At 43.3% G+C, this 16,976-nt stretch overlaps 1 protein-coding gene and 1 long non-coding RNA gene across 5 annotated transcripts in view; one reads left to right on the top strand and one right to left on the bottom strand.

The window, feature by feature from the left end:
* Positions 1-4,409, top strand: part of LOC138357787 (uncharacterized) — a 66,808-nt gene extending 62,399 nt beyond the window's left edge. For both annotated transcript variants that reach the window (XR_011225141.1, XR_011225140.1), the window contains exons 2-3: positions 3,297-3,389; positions 4,272-4,409. This is a non-coding gene — a long non-coding RNA (uncharacterized lncRNA). The remainder of the gene's footprint in view (positions 1-3,296; positions 3,390-4,271) is intronic.
* LOC123746363 (transmembrane protein 198) overlaps positions 1-16,976 on the bottom strand; it is a 51,161-nt gene that overhangs the window by 14,181 nt on the left and 20,004 nt on the right. For 2 of the 3 annotated variants that reach the window (XM_045727841.2, XM_045727842.2), the window contains exons 3-6: positions 14,294-14,534; positions 13,197-13,359; positions 5,058-5,217; positions 4,496-4,629 (exon numbers count right to left, since the gene is read on the bottom strand). In XM_045727841.2, coding sequence (XP_045583797.1) covers positions 4,496-4,629; positions 5,058-5,217; positions 13,197-13,359; positions 14,294-14,534 — 698 coding nt within the window. Of the gene's footprint in view, positions 1-4,250; positions 4,630-5,057; positions 5,218-13,196; positions 13,360-14,293; positions 14,535-16,976 lie in introns of those variants that run through there. The other variant, XM_069314852.1, reaches the window with a different exon arrangement.

Genomic DNA, 16,976 nt, shown 5'->3' with positions numbered 1-16,976 from the left:
TCTTACCAGGTTAGGTCTAAGTAGTTGGTTACTATAGTATTTCCAAAAAATGTAAGCAGGTTAACACTTTCAGCTCACTGTGATGGATATTGCATCCATGATTAACTCTACGGATGTCTGGCAGAGACTCATTTTGCGTCCAAAATTAAAATTTGTTAAAATTCCATTTATTGTTTGATTATTATGGGACTATTTTTAAAAAGTGCGCCTTTAGATTGTGAACAATTTGATACCAAAAATGAACAACATAGCACAGAAATTGAGGTCAGAACACTGAAAAGAATACGGTGATCTCACAGATGTTAACAACTACAGACCTATATCAATCCTGCCAAACTTGTCAAAAATTTTTGAAAAACTAATCTATAAGCAGCTTTACTCATATCTAGCCAAACTCAATATACTTAGCCCTTGCCAATATGGCTTCAGGCCCAAAAAAAGCACTAACGATGCACTTATTAGTATGCTTAACTCGATTCATACAGCTCTTGATAAAAATGAGTTCCCTGTTGGGTTATTTGTGGACCTGCGTAAAGCTTTCGATACTGTCAACCACCAAAACCTTCTTCTTAAATTACATCATTATGGTGTCAGAGGACACTCCCTACAATACCTCAAATCCTACCTTACTGACAGGCTCCAATGTGTTTCTGTGAATAATACAATTTCTCCCACCCTACCCATCAACATTGGTGTTCCCCAGGGCAGCATACTTGGCCCTCTCCTCTTTCTCATCTACATTAATGACCTTCCAAATGCCTCCCAACACCTCAAACCAATCCTATTTGCTGACGACACAACCTTCATTTACTCCAGTCCTGATCCCCTTGCTCTAAATGCCACAGTAAATACTGAGCTAAATAAAGTCCATCTGTGGCTAACTGCCAACAAACTCACCCTTAACATTGACAAAACTTTCTATATTCTGTTTGGCAATAAATCCTCTAATCAAATAAATCTCAAAATAAACAATACCCAAATTTGTAACAAATTAGATGGCAAATTCCTTGGCATTCTCATTGACCACAAGCTGAATTTCCAGGGACACATTCTAAACATATCTAAAAAAGTTTCAAAAACTGTGGGCATTCTTTCTAAGATCAGATATTATGTACCACGCCCTGCCCTGGTGACTCTCTATTACTCCCTTATCTATCCATATCTCAACTATGGTATTTGTGCTTGGGGCTCTACTACCCAAAATCATTTACGTCCTCTAATTACTCAACACAAAGCTGCTATTAGGACAATATCCAATTCTGGCCCCAGACATCACTCGGTACCCCTATTCAAATCCCTGAATATGTTAGACATTAAGTCACTGCACATTCTCTCATGTGTACTATACATATACAAAACGCTAAATTGTAATGCTAATCCTGATCTCAAAAGCTTCATAGAAGGTTGTAACAGAACCCATGAGCATCACACCAGAAATAAATACAGTTTTGATATTCCTAGAGTACGACTTAATCAAACCAGAAATGCTCTACAAATCAAGGGGCCCAGAATGTGGAATGACCTTCCCAACCATGTTAAAGACAGTACCTCTCTCAACCAGTTTAAGATAAAAACTAAACACTACCTAATAAATTCCCTGTAACCTACCTCACTCCTCTATTGTCAACCCATGTCCGTTATTTTCTTTTTTTTTAATCAACACTGTTTGTCAACCTATTGTATTTGTGCTGCTTTTTCAGTCATGTTCCCCCTTTTTTTTATCTTTATTTGTATTTGTTCTCAACACTTTTTATTCTTTATGCTCAATTAGTATTAAGTTCTAGATATTAATGTTTTTCTTGCCCGAAACGCATTGCGTAATAGTGGCTTTAGGCATTGTATGTACTAGCTCTATCTATATATCAATCCATTAATGTAACATCACTTGTATGTATATACCTTACCTGAATAAACATCTGAATCTGAATCTAATACTCGTATACACATTTTAGTGTGGGGTGCGCACTCCCAGGAAACATTAGGCCTACCTTGGGGTGGGCTGGAGTGCTCACGCCGGGCCGCACAAAGTGTTAGACAGGATCTGTTTTCAACAAAATCAATTTGTGTTGATGTTATGATATATGCACTTGTGACAAGGTAAGTGATTTCCTCCATTGGTATTCTTTCATGGTTAACTATTCCTGAATTTACATGAGAGCTGACATGCTTGTCTCAGAAGCCAGACATGGATATATAAGCATACTTAGTAAGGGGGTAAATATAAAAATGTTGTGGATTCCTTCAAACATTTGCCTGCAGGAACATGATAAAGTTGACGTCCTTGCTAAAATTGCAGTAAATAAAGACGGTATTGAACGGAATCTTGAGTTATCAAATAAGTCCCTTAAAAGTGTCATTAAATGAGAACTCCTGGATGAATTTGAAGAAAGTAGAACAGTGCAAACTGGAACTAGCAGGTCAATTGTTTATCACAATGAAAGGTGTGAAGTAAAACATGTGTATGGGGCAAGTAACAAAGTCAGCAGGCTAACAGACATTGTCACAGCTCGAATAAGATTTGGCTCCAAGTCTCTCTGGCAGTTTGGCTTGTATAGGGAACTAGATGAAGTAAAGTGTATGGACAAAGACAGGGACACACACTCGAACATTTTATCTTAGATTGTAGTGAAATTGAGCCATTTAGAGATAAATCTAAGCTCACGCTGTATGATATGGCAACCTATCTTGTTACTAAGGATAAAATACCTAAAATCCTTGCACTGTATCCATATTTTGCTTCCAGTAGATAAACGACATATGAGATTAAGAAAAAAGTAGTGTATTGTGAAGACTAATAATAAACGGCAGCTCCCCCATGACTCTGTAATACAGTATCTCCATTGCCCAAACATATTAGTGATAAGACTTACCATGTATGTATAATGACTTACTGTAAATATATAGCTCTTGAAATAGAACAGTCTCTGTAACTAGCTGACATTGTAATTACAAGGTGTGAAGGATAGATGAAATTGTTTATGTAATAATCTAAGTTGAGGTCTGATAAAGACCTCTTGTGCCCTCTGTAATACTTTTCGTGCTACTGCTCAAAGGATGAGTATGGGGGTGCATAATAAACTAGCCGTCTCCAGCAGCAACAATTAAAAAATGTTGAAGGTCCCCCCCCCCCATTTGCCTTGAAGATCTTTTCCAGTTGTACTTTAAATGTTAACAGAGCATTATTGGAACTTGTGATTCAGCTGTTGCCTTTTATCACATGATGGCAGTAGCTTCCTCTGCCATTGCTCTGTCTGCTCTCTAACATACTCCCACTATCAATTTGCTGCTATTTTCAGATACTGCACTGTGCCGATTCTGAACATCCCATGTTTAATTCCTCTTTGATGGCCCCAGTCAAGCCCTTTCATGTGTAATATTACACCTGCTGGGTAAGCACCTGTTCCATTCTTTCTGAATGGTATGTGGTACTCTGGAAGATGAAATTTCCCTTTATCTTTATTTCCCTATCTTTTGCGGATCCCAATGATGTCAGGATTCACGTCAGTTCTGTATATGCACACAATGTGTCAAATTTATTTACTGGGCTTCTGGCAATTGTTTAGAAGCAATTTAAACTCTTTTTGACATTGTTCCTAGAAGGCCGAGAGATTGGTCTTGTATTCTGTTTGTCCCTCGGGTTTTTTGTTGTGCCAGCTCGTCATTGTACAGATAAAGATTGTTAGTTCTGACTCCCTTTAAGCTGTCCTATGCAGCAAATAGCTGATCCACTGAACACAACAGATGGGACACCAGTCTAGTGTATTGCTTAATTTGCACAGTCTTTGCTATGCTTTGCTATGCTATCAGTTGTTAAAACAACTGATAATGAAGCACAGGCAAGACTGTTCAGTGATGACCCATTAAAAATGTAAATTAAAATTTACATTACTTACTGGGTCACAGTAGCATGCTTTCAGACCTGCCATGATGTCAATAAATGAGGGTAATTCCTATGCTATTGGCATCATGACCAGGATCTCTCATTGACAGGTTTGGTTGTCATGGGTATAGGTGGGTGAGCAGGTAAGTATAATTAATACTTGTATGCATATATGTAAACATTTCTTAAAATTAAAGAAAATGAATTTTGAAGTTAATTCAATAAAAATAGAACACTGAGCAACTTTAGTTAATGTTAATGAAAGCATACTAAACACAAAAATAGGTGCTTATGTTAAAAGAAAGAGAAGCATAATAGGAAAGCAAGAAAGGTGTTGCAGTTGGAATCTTTCAGCACACCTAAGAGCAGTTCATGTTTAAAACTCACACAGATACTGAAGGAAGATGGCCTGTACCTCACCAAGAAGTTCACATAGACTGGAGGAGGCAGAAGGCAGTAAACAGGACGTAAACAAGAGGAACAACAGTGCATACCTGAACACTTGCATAAGACGGCACAACCACCAGTTAGTCCCACCACCACGAATCCGCCAGACAGACACTGCTAAGCCTCGCTAACAGTCGTATATCTGAGATCGGACACTGGCATATTCACCTGGCTGATGATGTCCCCGTGAGCAGTACGAACTTGATACAAATACCGGTATTTCTTCTGGCGCATCTCAGCCCTGGCCTCTCGACTCCGCATTCGCTGGAGGTTCACACTTCGAGATTTTTTGGAGGGCACCACTGGAAAACAAATATACTGTACCCATAATTTTGAACTAACTTATTGACAAAGGTAAAAATTTCCTTTCAGTAAGTTTTTGTCAGTGGTGACAGGCTAGGATGGACAGATGAAATTTTGGATGGCAGCGCTGGAATGCGCTTTATAATGACTGTTTTGAGCATTCATTAATGCAATACACATTTGTTTTAAGCATGCAGGAAACACCTACAATACACTTGAACTAATATGCCTCTGTGCACACAATATTTAAAACACCTACAACACACTTGAGCTAGTATGCCTCTGAACACACACAATATTTAAAGATATTACATTCATAACAACGACTGTCTTAACACATGCATATGAATGAGGTCAAGAGGTGGACATTAGTAAATAAAATCTAACTCCAAGATCTACAGTTTATGTAATCCTGAAAATGGCTTACACTGCTGATGATAGATGCCTCTCCCTGTGATCCTCCACTGTGTAAGGCTTCCCACCACCACCATAAAAGGCCAAACTCCTAAAATCATCCATGAAAACCAACATGGACGTTCACTATCCACTGCCTTCAATCGGTCTTCAAACCAGTGAACCATTAAGAACTGAAATGAGAAAATATGTAGTTTTTAAAACTTCTATTTATAATACATTTTATGAAAGACAGTTTATCCGATTAGAGTAAATAAATCTAAATATTTTTACACTATGCTTGAAATGCTACGTATATTTGTAGCTTTATGTAATGTGCATTTCTATTGTATGACTTATCCGCTGTTTTATGTATCAAATGTATGTACTTTTATCAAATTTATTATTATTATTACTACTGTATTTGTAATTATATACTGCATATAATTAGGAACTAATTATACACAGGATTTCAGTATAACCTTAGATAATGAATGTATCGAGTTTTAATTTTTTTAGGAAATACTGCACAAGATTGGTTGGATGACATCCCATCACCCACACAAATGTTTGAAAGAGGGGAGGAAAATGAATTTAGGGATATACACATAACATGCAGAATAATTAGAAAGAACATTGACAAACTAACACTCAAAAGCCCCAGGTATGGATGGAATCCAATCCAAAGTATTAAAAAAACTGGCAGAAGAACTATGTCTGTTGCTGAAGCTACTTTTCACAAAATCTCCAGACCAAGGGGTAGTCCCTCTAGATTGGAAATGTGCAAATGTCACCCCTATTTAAAAAAAAAAGAAGGGCAGAAAGAGCTCGGCAGAAAACTACTAGCCGATCAGCTTGACATCACACATCTACAAGCTCACGGAGAAATCCTCAGGGAGGGAATCATTCACCATCTTTCAGTGAACATTCTTGTACAATTGACAATATCGATTTGTTAAAAAAAAAGATCCCGCCTTACAAATTTGCTCACATTTTTGGAAAAGGTAACCAATTACTCAAAGGCCTTCTAGTGGATTTTAACTAATATACCTGAGGGCCACTAGCCTAGTGCCCTCAAAGAGGACAGGAAGCCGGCAGCTTGTCGAAGGCCCCCCCCCCACCCATTTGCCTTGATCTTTTCCAGGTATATTTTAAAATTCAGTAAAGTTTTGGCATTTGGACATAGTATACATGGATTTTGGTTAAGCTTTTCATAAGGTACCACATGAAAGACTGGCAAGGAAATTACAAATCCATGGAATAAATGGTAAAAAATTAGAATGAATAAAACAATGGTTGAAGGAAAGAAAACAAATCATCTTGCTAAATGGAAACAAATGTAAATGGAGAAATGTGCTAAGTGGGGTGCCTCAAAGATCCATTTTGGGACCTACTTTTTTTGTCGTATACATCAATGACATAGACGAGAATATTACAAACCATATCATCATATTTGCAGATGACACAAAGATAAATTGGGAAATAATAACAATATTGAAGCCTTACAGAGAGATTTACATGAACTCCACAAATGGTCAGAAGACTGAGAAATATTTTTTAACTCATTGAATCTCATTTAAACTTTTAAAATATTGAACAAGTTAGAGGATGTTGATCCAGATTTTTCTTCAGGTCAACACAAACAAGGAGCTTTAACCTCAACAAGCCACAATGTAGGACTGAGAACAGGAGATGCGGGCTATTTAATTTGAGAGTTCATTCTACAATTTAAGATCCTTTATTTGCATGTCATTTCTGCTTTTGTCGAGTTCTACTCTTAGAATATAAATACAGTATATATTTATGGGTGCAATTGCAACTCTACAAAAAGCACTTGAGACCAGTATTAGCACTGTACTGCACTTCAACATTATATAGATACAGAGTACATTTAAGAGAATGCAGTATTTTTTATATGTAGCATGTTTAGGGATTTAAAGGTGTTGCATGCTGTCTGGAGGTGGAGTTTATTGTTCTAGCTCCTAATTTGTATAGAGTGATTAGGGAATGAGGTAGTTTTGAATTGCAGATTCCTAGGCACAGATACCATAGGTGAGATAAGAATAGACAAGTAAATAGTGAAATTAGAACAGAAAGTACGTAGTATTGGATTTAAGAGTATGACTACAGTTTTAGATATTTTCTGGGGGGAGCCCCGTCGGCTCCCCGGAGCTTTACCGGCTGATATGCTAATGTCAGACTTTGGCATCAGTCATGTGTATGGAGTTCTAGGGCCTACCGGGGACCACGAGCCAGAACCTGGCCCCCTCAGAGAGGCAAGGGGAGCAATGGCCTATAGAAACCCCCGTGTGGTTGGAAGCATTCTATGTCTGCCATCGACCGGGTCAAGCATCCAGAAAGGTAAGCATTCCAAAACAAACCCCTATTCTGGTGAAAATTGCTACCTAAGCCGAACTAGTGAATAGAACTCTTCAACAGAAAACACGGAAACTAGTATGACGTCATACGTCACCGCGCCGCTGTCTGCGCAGCTCCCCCCTCCCCGGGAGGGGGAAGGGGGAGCCCCAGACCTCCCACGCCGGCTATCCACCCATCAGTTCTTCGGCTGATGCTATAGGCAATGGTTATGTGCTCCGGCTCCAGTGGTTGTTTCAGCACTGTACCTAGAGTGTGGTGTCTGTTTTCTAGGTGGTGCGTGAGCCGGGTGTGATTCTTCAGTACTCGGGCTGCATGCGCCTAGGGTTCCCTTCCCTAGGTGCCCTGTAAGTACTGCCCTTGGGGCTTGGGGCCACCTTCCACAAGTTCCTTGGGTCCTGCCCCTGCTTGGCCGTTTACCGCTTGGTTTTCGGCCGCTCTTTGTGTGCTCGGGTGTTCTGTCTCCCTTGTTCGCCTTAGAGTAAGGGGCAGTGTTTGCACTGGTGGGGCGCGGGGTACTGTGCAGCTTGTCTTTACCAATCATAGCGGCCGGCTCTGTTCCGCTTGGGTACGCTGTCCTCTTGCGGGGTTTTCTTTTTCTTTTGTTTATATACCTGGTGGGGGGGTCTGCCTTCGTTCTTGCCCCTTGTGTCCCTTGTGTTCTGAGTATTTCTGGTGGTACCCCCTGCTAGGTCCCCGTGAGTGTACACGTCCCGGGGGTTCAGCTCTTAGAAAGTTGTTTGGTAGCTTGGGTGCCGGTTAGCAGTACCCTGCCTGGGATTACCTGAGCGCGAGTCCTCTTAAAGTAAACGCTCGGGACCCTGGGAAACCCCTGGGGGCGCGCGGGTCCGATGGATGTGACCCCAGAGCCCCCCCCTCGCTTCCAGCGAGTTTGAGGGTTGCTCTCACCTTTTGTCTCTGGGTGACTCTCTGTTTTGCCTCCGTCTGCTGCCTGTGGGGTCGGTGACACCTTCGACCCGGTGTCCTGCGAGTTTGGTTGCTCGTTGTGGCTCGGTTACCCAGTTGTGCTAACAAAGCGGGTGCGGGCAGCAGGGGCGTTGCACTTGAGCCTTGGTGGTGGCAACGTTCTCGTGGTTTCCTCCCCGGGAGCCCCGGGGCTGCCCCGTTGTATTTCGTTTTTCCCCTGGTTCACCCTTCCTGCCTGCATCCGGTTCCTTACCGTCTGTAGGTTCAGGGCGGGGTGTTTGGTGGTGTTGAGACTCGGGCAGTCTCGGGGAATTCCCCTTCCGGGGTAGTGACGGGGGCATTTGGGCCTGTTCCTCCAGCCGTGTTGTATGAGTCTGCCAGTGGGCTCCCTTCCTTAGTGTTTTCACGGCTGCCCCGGTTTTCTGGTACGGCCGGGGCTTTGGGGGAACGGCTCGGCCCCGGGGCCTGTCGTGTAGGTTCCCGGGGCTGGGGAGGGGCTGACTTGGGGGGCCTTGGCCCCGTTAGACCCCGTGGGGGGTTTTATCCCCCTCTAGGCGGGGCTTGTGGTTACGCGGAGTGGGGTTTTTCCTCCCCACTCGCCGTACGTGCTGTTGGACGTCGGCCCCTCCCCGGGCTCGGTTCCTTGGCCTTTGAGTCGGTTGGTTCCGTCCTGTGGGTGGATGTTTCCTTCCCCGCTTTTTGGGACGGTGTTTTTGTCATGTTTCCCCGTTCGATGGGGTTCTGCGTGACTTTTGATCTCGGGTGCGCCTGCGCCTTCGTGTGCCTTCGGGACTAGTGTTGGCTTCTGTGTTCTCGAGGGTACGGGAAGGTTTTTCGCTACTTCCCGCATTATTGGAACGTCTGTCGGCTCCTAGTACTTGTCGCCCTGTTGGGCTACTTGTCGCCCTGTTGGGCTACTTGTCGCCCTGTTGGGCTACTTGTCGCCCTGTTGGGCTACTTGTCGCCCTGTTGGGCTACTTGTCGCCCGGTTGGGCTACTTGTCGCCCGTTTGGGCTACTTGTCGCCCGTTTGGGTTCCCTTTTTTTGGGCTCTTTGCTTCTTTGGCCGGTTTTCTTGTTCCTGCTTCCTCTTTTGGCTCTTTTTCTCGTGCAATAGTCCTGGCTGGCGCCTTCCCGCAGGGAGGGTGTGCGGTTCGGCCAGCGTGTTATGCGCATGCGCCGTGGAGTTTGTTTTGGTCTGGGCGATGGTTCAGTGCTGGGGTTTTGCGCCCTTTTTTGCTACAGTGCTTCGCCTCTCGTTCTTCTCCCTGGCTGCGGTATGTGCCCCTTTGCGCCAGGGGTGTCCTGGTTCCCAGTTGTGGGGAGGACACCGCGGTTTTCTGTGTCATGGGTGTGGACCGCCTCCTTCGCCTCTCCCTGTTCTCCTGCGGGTCCGGCTCTGGCGTCTTCACCTGGCGGTGCTCCCAAGTTCTTCTGGGCACGGTTGAGTCGTGTCAAGTTCGAGCCACCATTCGCCAGGTGAGTTTCTGCGGTCTGGCGTCTTTTGGCCGGGCGCTGGATGCGGCGGTGTTCATATACCTGTCTTTATTTAGGTATAATTTTGTACGACTGAGACCGTTCGCACACCAGTGACTGTCCCTTTATCACCCCTTCCTGTCCCCCTCCTGTGCATGTCCAACCCATGCTACAGTCGTTCAGGGGACCCTCCTTTTTTAATGTTGTGAGGTGTGGGGGTTGTAGGGTTGGTTCTGTACTCACCTGGTGAGGCTCCTGGCTGTGCTTGCAGGATTTGAGCTCTGGCTCTTGGGTCCCGCCTATCTGGTAGAACTTGCGGGATAGTACCAGTGGAGTGCAGTGGTGCTATTGGCACTTTTGGGGAACACTGTATTACCATCAGTGGTCTGTGCTTGTTACACGACCTACTTGCGAGCATAAGCCTTCTTGCTGGTTCGTCCGTGGACTTCCAGGGCGCACTGGCCTGTTTTCGTATGGCAGTTCCGGCCCGTCCTGGTTGTGGGGGTATGTGGGCCGGTGGACTGCTCCTAGCAGCTGCCTGGTGGGCCATCCTCTGGCCGGTCTGGCCTGACCTTGGGCCGGGCTTGAGGTGTAAAAGAGCTCCCAGTACCTCATCCAGCAGGTATCGAGCGGGGTTTCTCCGCCGTCGGTCGCCTGGTGCAGGTTTCTGGGCCTGCAGGGTTTTGTCGTGTCTCCGTTGGCCCTGTCTGGGGTCTGCCTGCTCCGTTCTCTGCCTTTGCAGAGGGGAGTTGCTATTTACATGTTGCATGTTGCAGTGGTGCCTGTTGCTGCTGCTGCTGCACGTGAGCATTGGTACCGTGTTTCACGGTGGCGTGTCCTTGTTCCTGTGTCCGGTTGTGGAGTGGCGCTTTGCTGCCGTTTTGTGCCTGGGGATTGCGTGGGGTTTTTGTCCCTGCCTGATTGTCCACCCCTGGTTGTTCTCCTGGTTTTTTTTTTTTTGTGCTTCTGCTCTTTCTTCCTGCCTCTTCTGCAGCAGGAATGTTCTGCGTGTGTTCTTAGGCGTTGGTCAGCCTGTGTCCTGTGATGTGCTTCTTTGTTTCGGTCTGTTGCAGTTGTTCGGGCCCCTTGGTTCGGGTCCTGTTCTGGCGGCGACCCTTCCGCCTTCTTTGGTTTTCCTAGCTTGCCCTGCCGGTTGTTGTTGTTGTTTTATTTTTTTTGGGGGGGTTCTTGCGATGTCTCGCGTCGGACCCGTCGTTTCTGAACTCCTGGCGGGCTTGCATGCTTCGGAGTTTTTCTGTTCGGCAGACGTTCCATCTCCTTGTGCCGCCTGGGTTTCGGTGGTCGCGCCCGAGATCTTCTCGCGGCTCCGCCTTTTTCCTGGGCTCGGGGGGGCCTTGTCGGGGCTGCTTATGTTCTGCCTCGTGGTCTCGCCTCCGGTTGGTGGTCGGGTGGCTTCGTGGTAGGTGTCCCACCTGCGTGCTTCTTGGCGGCAGTATGGGGTATTTTGGCGGTCCTTCCTTTTCCTGTCCCTTCTTCGGTGGGTCCTTCTTGTTGGCTTGGTTTACTCTCGGCTTGGTTTTCTAGTGGGGGTTGGGGGCCGTCGTCTTGCCACATACTGTCGCCTCTTTTCGTGCGGCGCAGGCGGAGCCGCTTCAGCTTGCTTTCGGTCTTGGTGTTGCTTCTGCACCGTTAGTCAGCTGTCTTGTGCGTCATTTCACCTCCGGCCTGTTCGTGCGCCGCTTGCACCATCCTGGTCTCTGGTCAGCGTGCTCTGTCTTCTCCTCGGTTGGTAGTGCCCCTTCGGTTCCGGTGTGTTTTTTCGTCGGCTCTTTCCTTTGGGCCTTTGCCTCTGGGGGTCGGTTCGCTGTGTTTTCTTGCTCCTTCGGTTTTAGCGTTTTGGTTGTTTGATGGCAGCAGTCTCCATCTTTTCTGGCGCGGGGTGGGGCTGCTGCATTCTGGAGGGGTCCAGGGTTTGTTGGTGCTTCGTTGGTCGGGCCGGGGGTGTGTCGTTTTTGTGTTCAGTGGCGGCCCTCTGCTGTTGTTTGCGTGCCACGGCGTTTGGGTCCGGAGCGCGTTTTGCGTTGATCCGGTTCTGTTCTTCCCGGTTCGCGGGTGATGGTGTCCCGGGTGGTCAGCCGTGTTCTTGTGGCTAAGCTGCCTGTGTTCTTCCCTTATGCCTGTGGCGTTCGTGGCTTCGCTGCTCTCGCTGCCGTCTGGGCGACGTGGCCTTGCAGTCTTTCGGGCATGGATTTTTGGTGTTCGTGCAGGGGCCTTGCTGCTCGTGGTTCTCGTGTTGTTCCCGGGATTTTCGGGGCTGTGGCGCCTTGGGTTGGCGTTTGCTGCCGGTTGTCTCGCCTCCTTGGGGGGTGCGTGGTGTCCGCCTCCCGGTTTTGTCCCTTTGACCTTCCTCTGTGGGTAGTTAGCTCCGGGGAGCCGACGGGGCTCCCCCCAGAAAACCAGCGTTGAATGTAATGAAACGCCATTTTCTGGGTGAGACCCGGAGGCTCCCCGGCAACCCTCCCTCCCTCCGGTCGGCGTTTTTCGCGTGTTTTGACATCCAGCCTCAGAACTGATGGGTGGATAGCCGGCGTGGGAGGTCTGGGGCTCCCCCTTCCCCCTCCCGGGGAGGGGGGAGCTGCGCAGACAGCGGCGCGGTGACGTATGACGTCATACTAGTTTCCGTGTTTTCTGTTGAAGAGTTCTATTCACTAGTTCGGCTTAGGTAGCAATTTTCACCAGAATAGGGGTTTGTTTTGGAATGCTTACCTTTCTGGATGCTTGACCCGGTCGATGGCAGACATAGAATGCTTCCAACCACACGGGGGTTTCTATAGGCCATTGCTCCCCTTGCCTCTCTGAGGGGGCCAGGTTCTGGCTCGTGGTCCCCGGTAGGCCCTAGAACTCCATACACATGACTGATGCCAAAGTCTGACATTAGCATATCAGCCGGTAAAGCTCCGGGGAGCCTCCGGGTCTCACCCAGAAAATGGCGTTTCATTACATTCAACGCTGGTTTTTTGTGGATTTTGTATGTCGAGTAATTTACCTTCAACTCTTTTCTCAATTTTGGTATTGTTTATTCACAGTTCTAGTTGATAAGTTGACTTATTTCCAGATAATATGTAATAAGCTTTTTTCAGTGTTAAGGGTGAGTTTGATAGTACAGTAGTCAACCTTGTGTGGCTGACTACTGTACTATTAAACTGTACTATCAAGTACTGAACTATTTTAGTTCAGCACTTACTGTGTCCATTGGGATAACTGAGTTAGCATTTGCAAAAATTACTTGTCTTCAGCAAATAATACTGGCTTAAGGTGTGTGGCATTTAGTACGTTAATAATGTTTATGAGAAAGAGGACCAAGTACAACAATTGATGTATTGTGTGTGTGTGTTAAATAACAGCTGAGTGGAGTCACAGAGCAAACTTAATACCTTCTCAATAAAATAGTCAAGAGTGGCAGACATGATGGCTCCTCCACTAATAGCTGTACCAAGGATAGTGAGCCCTTTCTGGAAATACAGCGTCATGATGGCCAGTAACAATCCTGCCGCCAGGAGTATACCTACCACTGGCCATACACTGCTGGGGACCCACCTGAAGAGTGCAAGGGCATTAACATATATCATTTAAAGTCGAGTTATATTCTGCATCAACCAGAGGATTTAATAGATATTAGTACAGTAAAAGTATTTAAAATTTCAATATATTATACAGTTTGCACACTGGAAGTCTTGGTATATATATTTGTCATTAAATGATCAGAATTTTAACACATTCTTACTTTACATGAAAGATTTCTTATTTATTAGTTATTAAAAATGTAAAACTTATTTGTAATTTGCATTCTTGAAGGACTCATAGGTTTCACTTCATAATATTGCTGGTAGTCATTATGTCTTGGATTTTCAATATACTGTACTGTATTTTGCAACAGCTTGAAGAATTTATAGAGATTTTGTCATAAAGTTTTCAATATCCAACAGCTACCTGATGATTATATAAGGAATTTCATTAAAAACACCTTCCAAAAATTTTACAGGTTTAGACCAATAAACTAATATTCTATTCCCACCTGAAAATTAAATAAGTATTATTCATGTTCCTAAGTTTTCTTTACATCATCACCACCCGATCATTTCACATTCATTAGTTACTGTATCTTGTATCATATTTTATTGGAACAATTTCTGCCTAAATATCAAAACATTGTAACAATTATTAAATACTGTATTTAATTGTATATTATTGTGTATATTTTTAAATACATTATTATAAATGATAAAAGTTTCATTCACAGTCCAGGTGAATGGAATATTATAAATGATTTCAAGAGGTTTCACACATCTTTTTTCAAGACTGTCAACATATTTTGATATTTTAAGTGAATTTCGTAAACTACAGTACTGTACTATTAATGTCTGTATCCACCATTTGTTAATAATACATTTAGGAAACTCATAAGTCGTGTGCAATCCCTTGTATTACTGAACAGCAATATTTATGTTGATCTGCATTTTAAAAAACTTACCAATTATAGGCTATGGCAATGCCAGCCACTCCAAGGAAAAGGCCAGTGTGTAATCCGGTCATGAAGAGCCCCACGTACTGAACCAGCATGGTGATGAGCCCAAACATGACACCTGCTCCCAGGGCAACGCCGGCGTTCCCCACCAGGGGTAGCAGGTCCTCGCTTAAGCAGATCAAGTACACTACCACGGACGCGAAGATAAAGCCAGTGAGAAACATAACAGCCTTGAAGCATCGGTAACCTGAAATAGTGCTACAAACATCAGCCCCTTCAGCTCCACTAGTACATGTTAATATTGCATGTCAGAGTAAAAAGATTATAATGCATGTTTGATCTCATATGGCCTTAATATATTCTCAGATATATCACTTTCTTGTGATAACATTGTGCAAGTGCCAATACTAATAATCTAATAGGTTTTCCAAAAGCTATAAAATAAATATATGAAGAAGTTCTACATTACATTACAACTTCAAAGTTCAGTTCTTTATAATTTACTCAACAATCCATGTCACCTACAGTATCTGTGCTTATGTATCCACAACCCAAAATTACCTAACTACAGTAGTTAGGTAATTTTACCTAACTACTTAGTGTAGTTAGTAGTGAGTACTGCTAACTACAGTACTCAACATAAATCAGCAATCATAATACATTCCAATTCCAGACAGCACTTGGCATCCTTACTGCAATCCTTGAAAAAATTAAATATCGTTACGAAAAAATTAAATATCGGGTTACTTCCACTATAATGTTCTCTACATCTACAACTCTCTGAACGGCATTACTAATCCTGACCTCAAACGCATCCAAAAGGGCTATAACAAGACCCATTGGCACACAAGTAAAATAAAAAAAAAAGTACATGCAAAATGAGTTACAATGAATGTTGGATTTCTAGATAGAGCTAGTACATACTATGCCTAAAGCCACTAATATGTATGGCGTTTTGGGCAAGATGTGGGAAAAACATTTTGAACCAAGATCAAAGCATAAATTGAATTGAAAAGGGAAAAAAATTATAATTACATGATGGAACAGTAGAAATTGAAACAGAACAGCAGAGGTAATTTTAACTAAATAAACAGAAGACTACAATTTTCTTCAAGTTTATACATGGCAGATATCAGCAGAAAAAACAAGTTAGTCAATAATCCATAGTGTTAGAAAATAGAAAGACATAGGTTGACATTTAGGGGGGTAAAGGTGGTTACATGGAGTTTATTAGGTAGTACAGTACTTAGTTTTTCTCTTAAACTGGTTGAGAGAGGTACAGTCTTTGACATGACTGAGAAGGTCATTCCACATTCTGGGTCCCTTGATTTGCAGAGCATTTCTAGTTTGGTTAAGTTGCACTCTTGGAATATCAAATAGGTACAGTGGTGCCTAGATTAACAAATTTAATCCGTTCCAGCACTAAGCTCGTCATGTGAAATGCTCGTCTTGCGAAACAATAACAACACTGCCGTCAGGGGTGTCCGAGAACCAGTGGGAACGCTAGGAAGCACCATGTGGTTTGCTCGTTAATCGAGACAAATTTTCTGCGAGTGGCTCACTCGTTACTCGAAACGCTTGTAACTGGAGTCGTTCGTCACTCGAGGTTCCACTGTACAGTGTATTTGTTTCTAGTGTGGTGCCCATGGCTTCTGTTACAACCTTCTAGGAAGCATTTAATGTCAGGATTGGCATTACAGTTCTGAGTTTTAAATATATAGAGTACATATGATAGGATGTGCAGTGACTTATTATCTAACTTATTCAAAGATTTAAGTAAGAGTACCAAGTGCTGTCTGGGGCCAGAGTTTGATATTGTTCTAATCGCAGCTTTGTGTTGAGTAATTAGAGGGCATAGATGATTTTGGGTAGTAGAACCCCAAGCACAAATACCATAATTTAGATAATAGATGAGAGAGTAATAGAGGATTAGAAATGAGAAACAAATACCTATTACATATTCCTACAGTGAGACTTAACCAAAGCAGAAATGCTATGCAAATAGAGGGGGTCCCAAATTGTGAAAAGCCCTCTCAAATGTGATAAAAAACTTTACTTCTCTCAACCAGTTTATAGGAGAAACTCCCAAAAATTATGTTCAATTGCATTTCCTCATCCTAAATAAGACATTTTTGTGTCTTTATTTGTAAATATTAACTAAAAATGTATACCTGTCTATCAGTCACCTACATACTGTATATCCCATTAAACATGTCAATAATTTAACTAGAGTTTCTCAAGCTATCCCAGAAAGACTTTGTATATAAGTGGCTACATTTAATATATATACCTTTATGTAACAAATAAGCAACCACTCTCATGTTCTGTGTATTTTTAAATAAAGCTCGTTTAAAGTACTAGCTCTATCTATAAAGCCAACAAACTTTGTAAAATCTCTTTATGTATGTACCTTTGCCTAAATAAAAATTATTATTATTATTATTATTATTATTATTATTATTATAAAAGTTATTGCATTAATATACTTGACAATGCTGGTAACAATTTATAAAAAGTTATATTAAACAGTTCTGTAGAAAATACTAACAACCTGTTTTGATGTTAGGCTAAACATCTATCAATCTCTGCATTTTTTTTTATTTATTTATACTATATGCAAGAGTTCTTACATTCTTGTACAGCCACTAGCACCCGTAGCATTTTGGGCAAGTCCTTAATCCTAATATTT

Source organism: Procambarus clarkii, chromosome 80, assembly GCF_040958095.1.
Source record: "Procambarus clarkii isolate CNS0578487 chromosome 80, FALCON_Pclarkii_2.0, whole genome shotgun sequence".
NCBI lineage: Eukaryota > Metazoa > Arthropoda > Malacostraca > Decapoda > Cambaridae > Procambarus > Procambarus clarkii.
The sequence above is the reverse complement of the archived record's forward strand: the minus strand, read 5'-3'. Positions and strand labels throughout refer to the sequence as shown.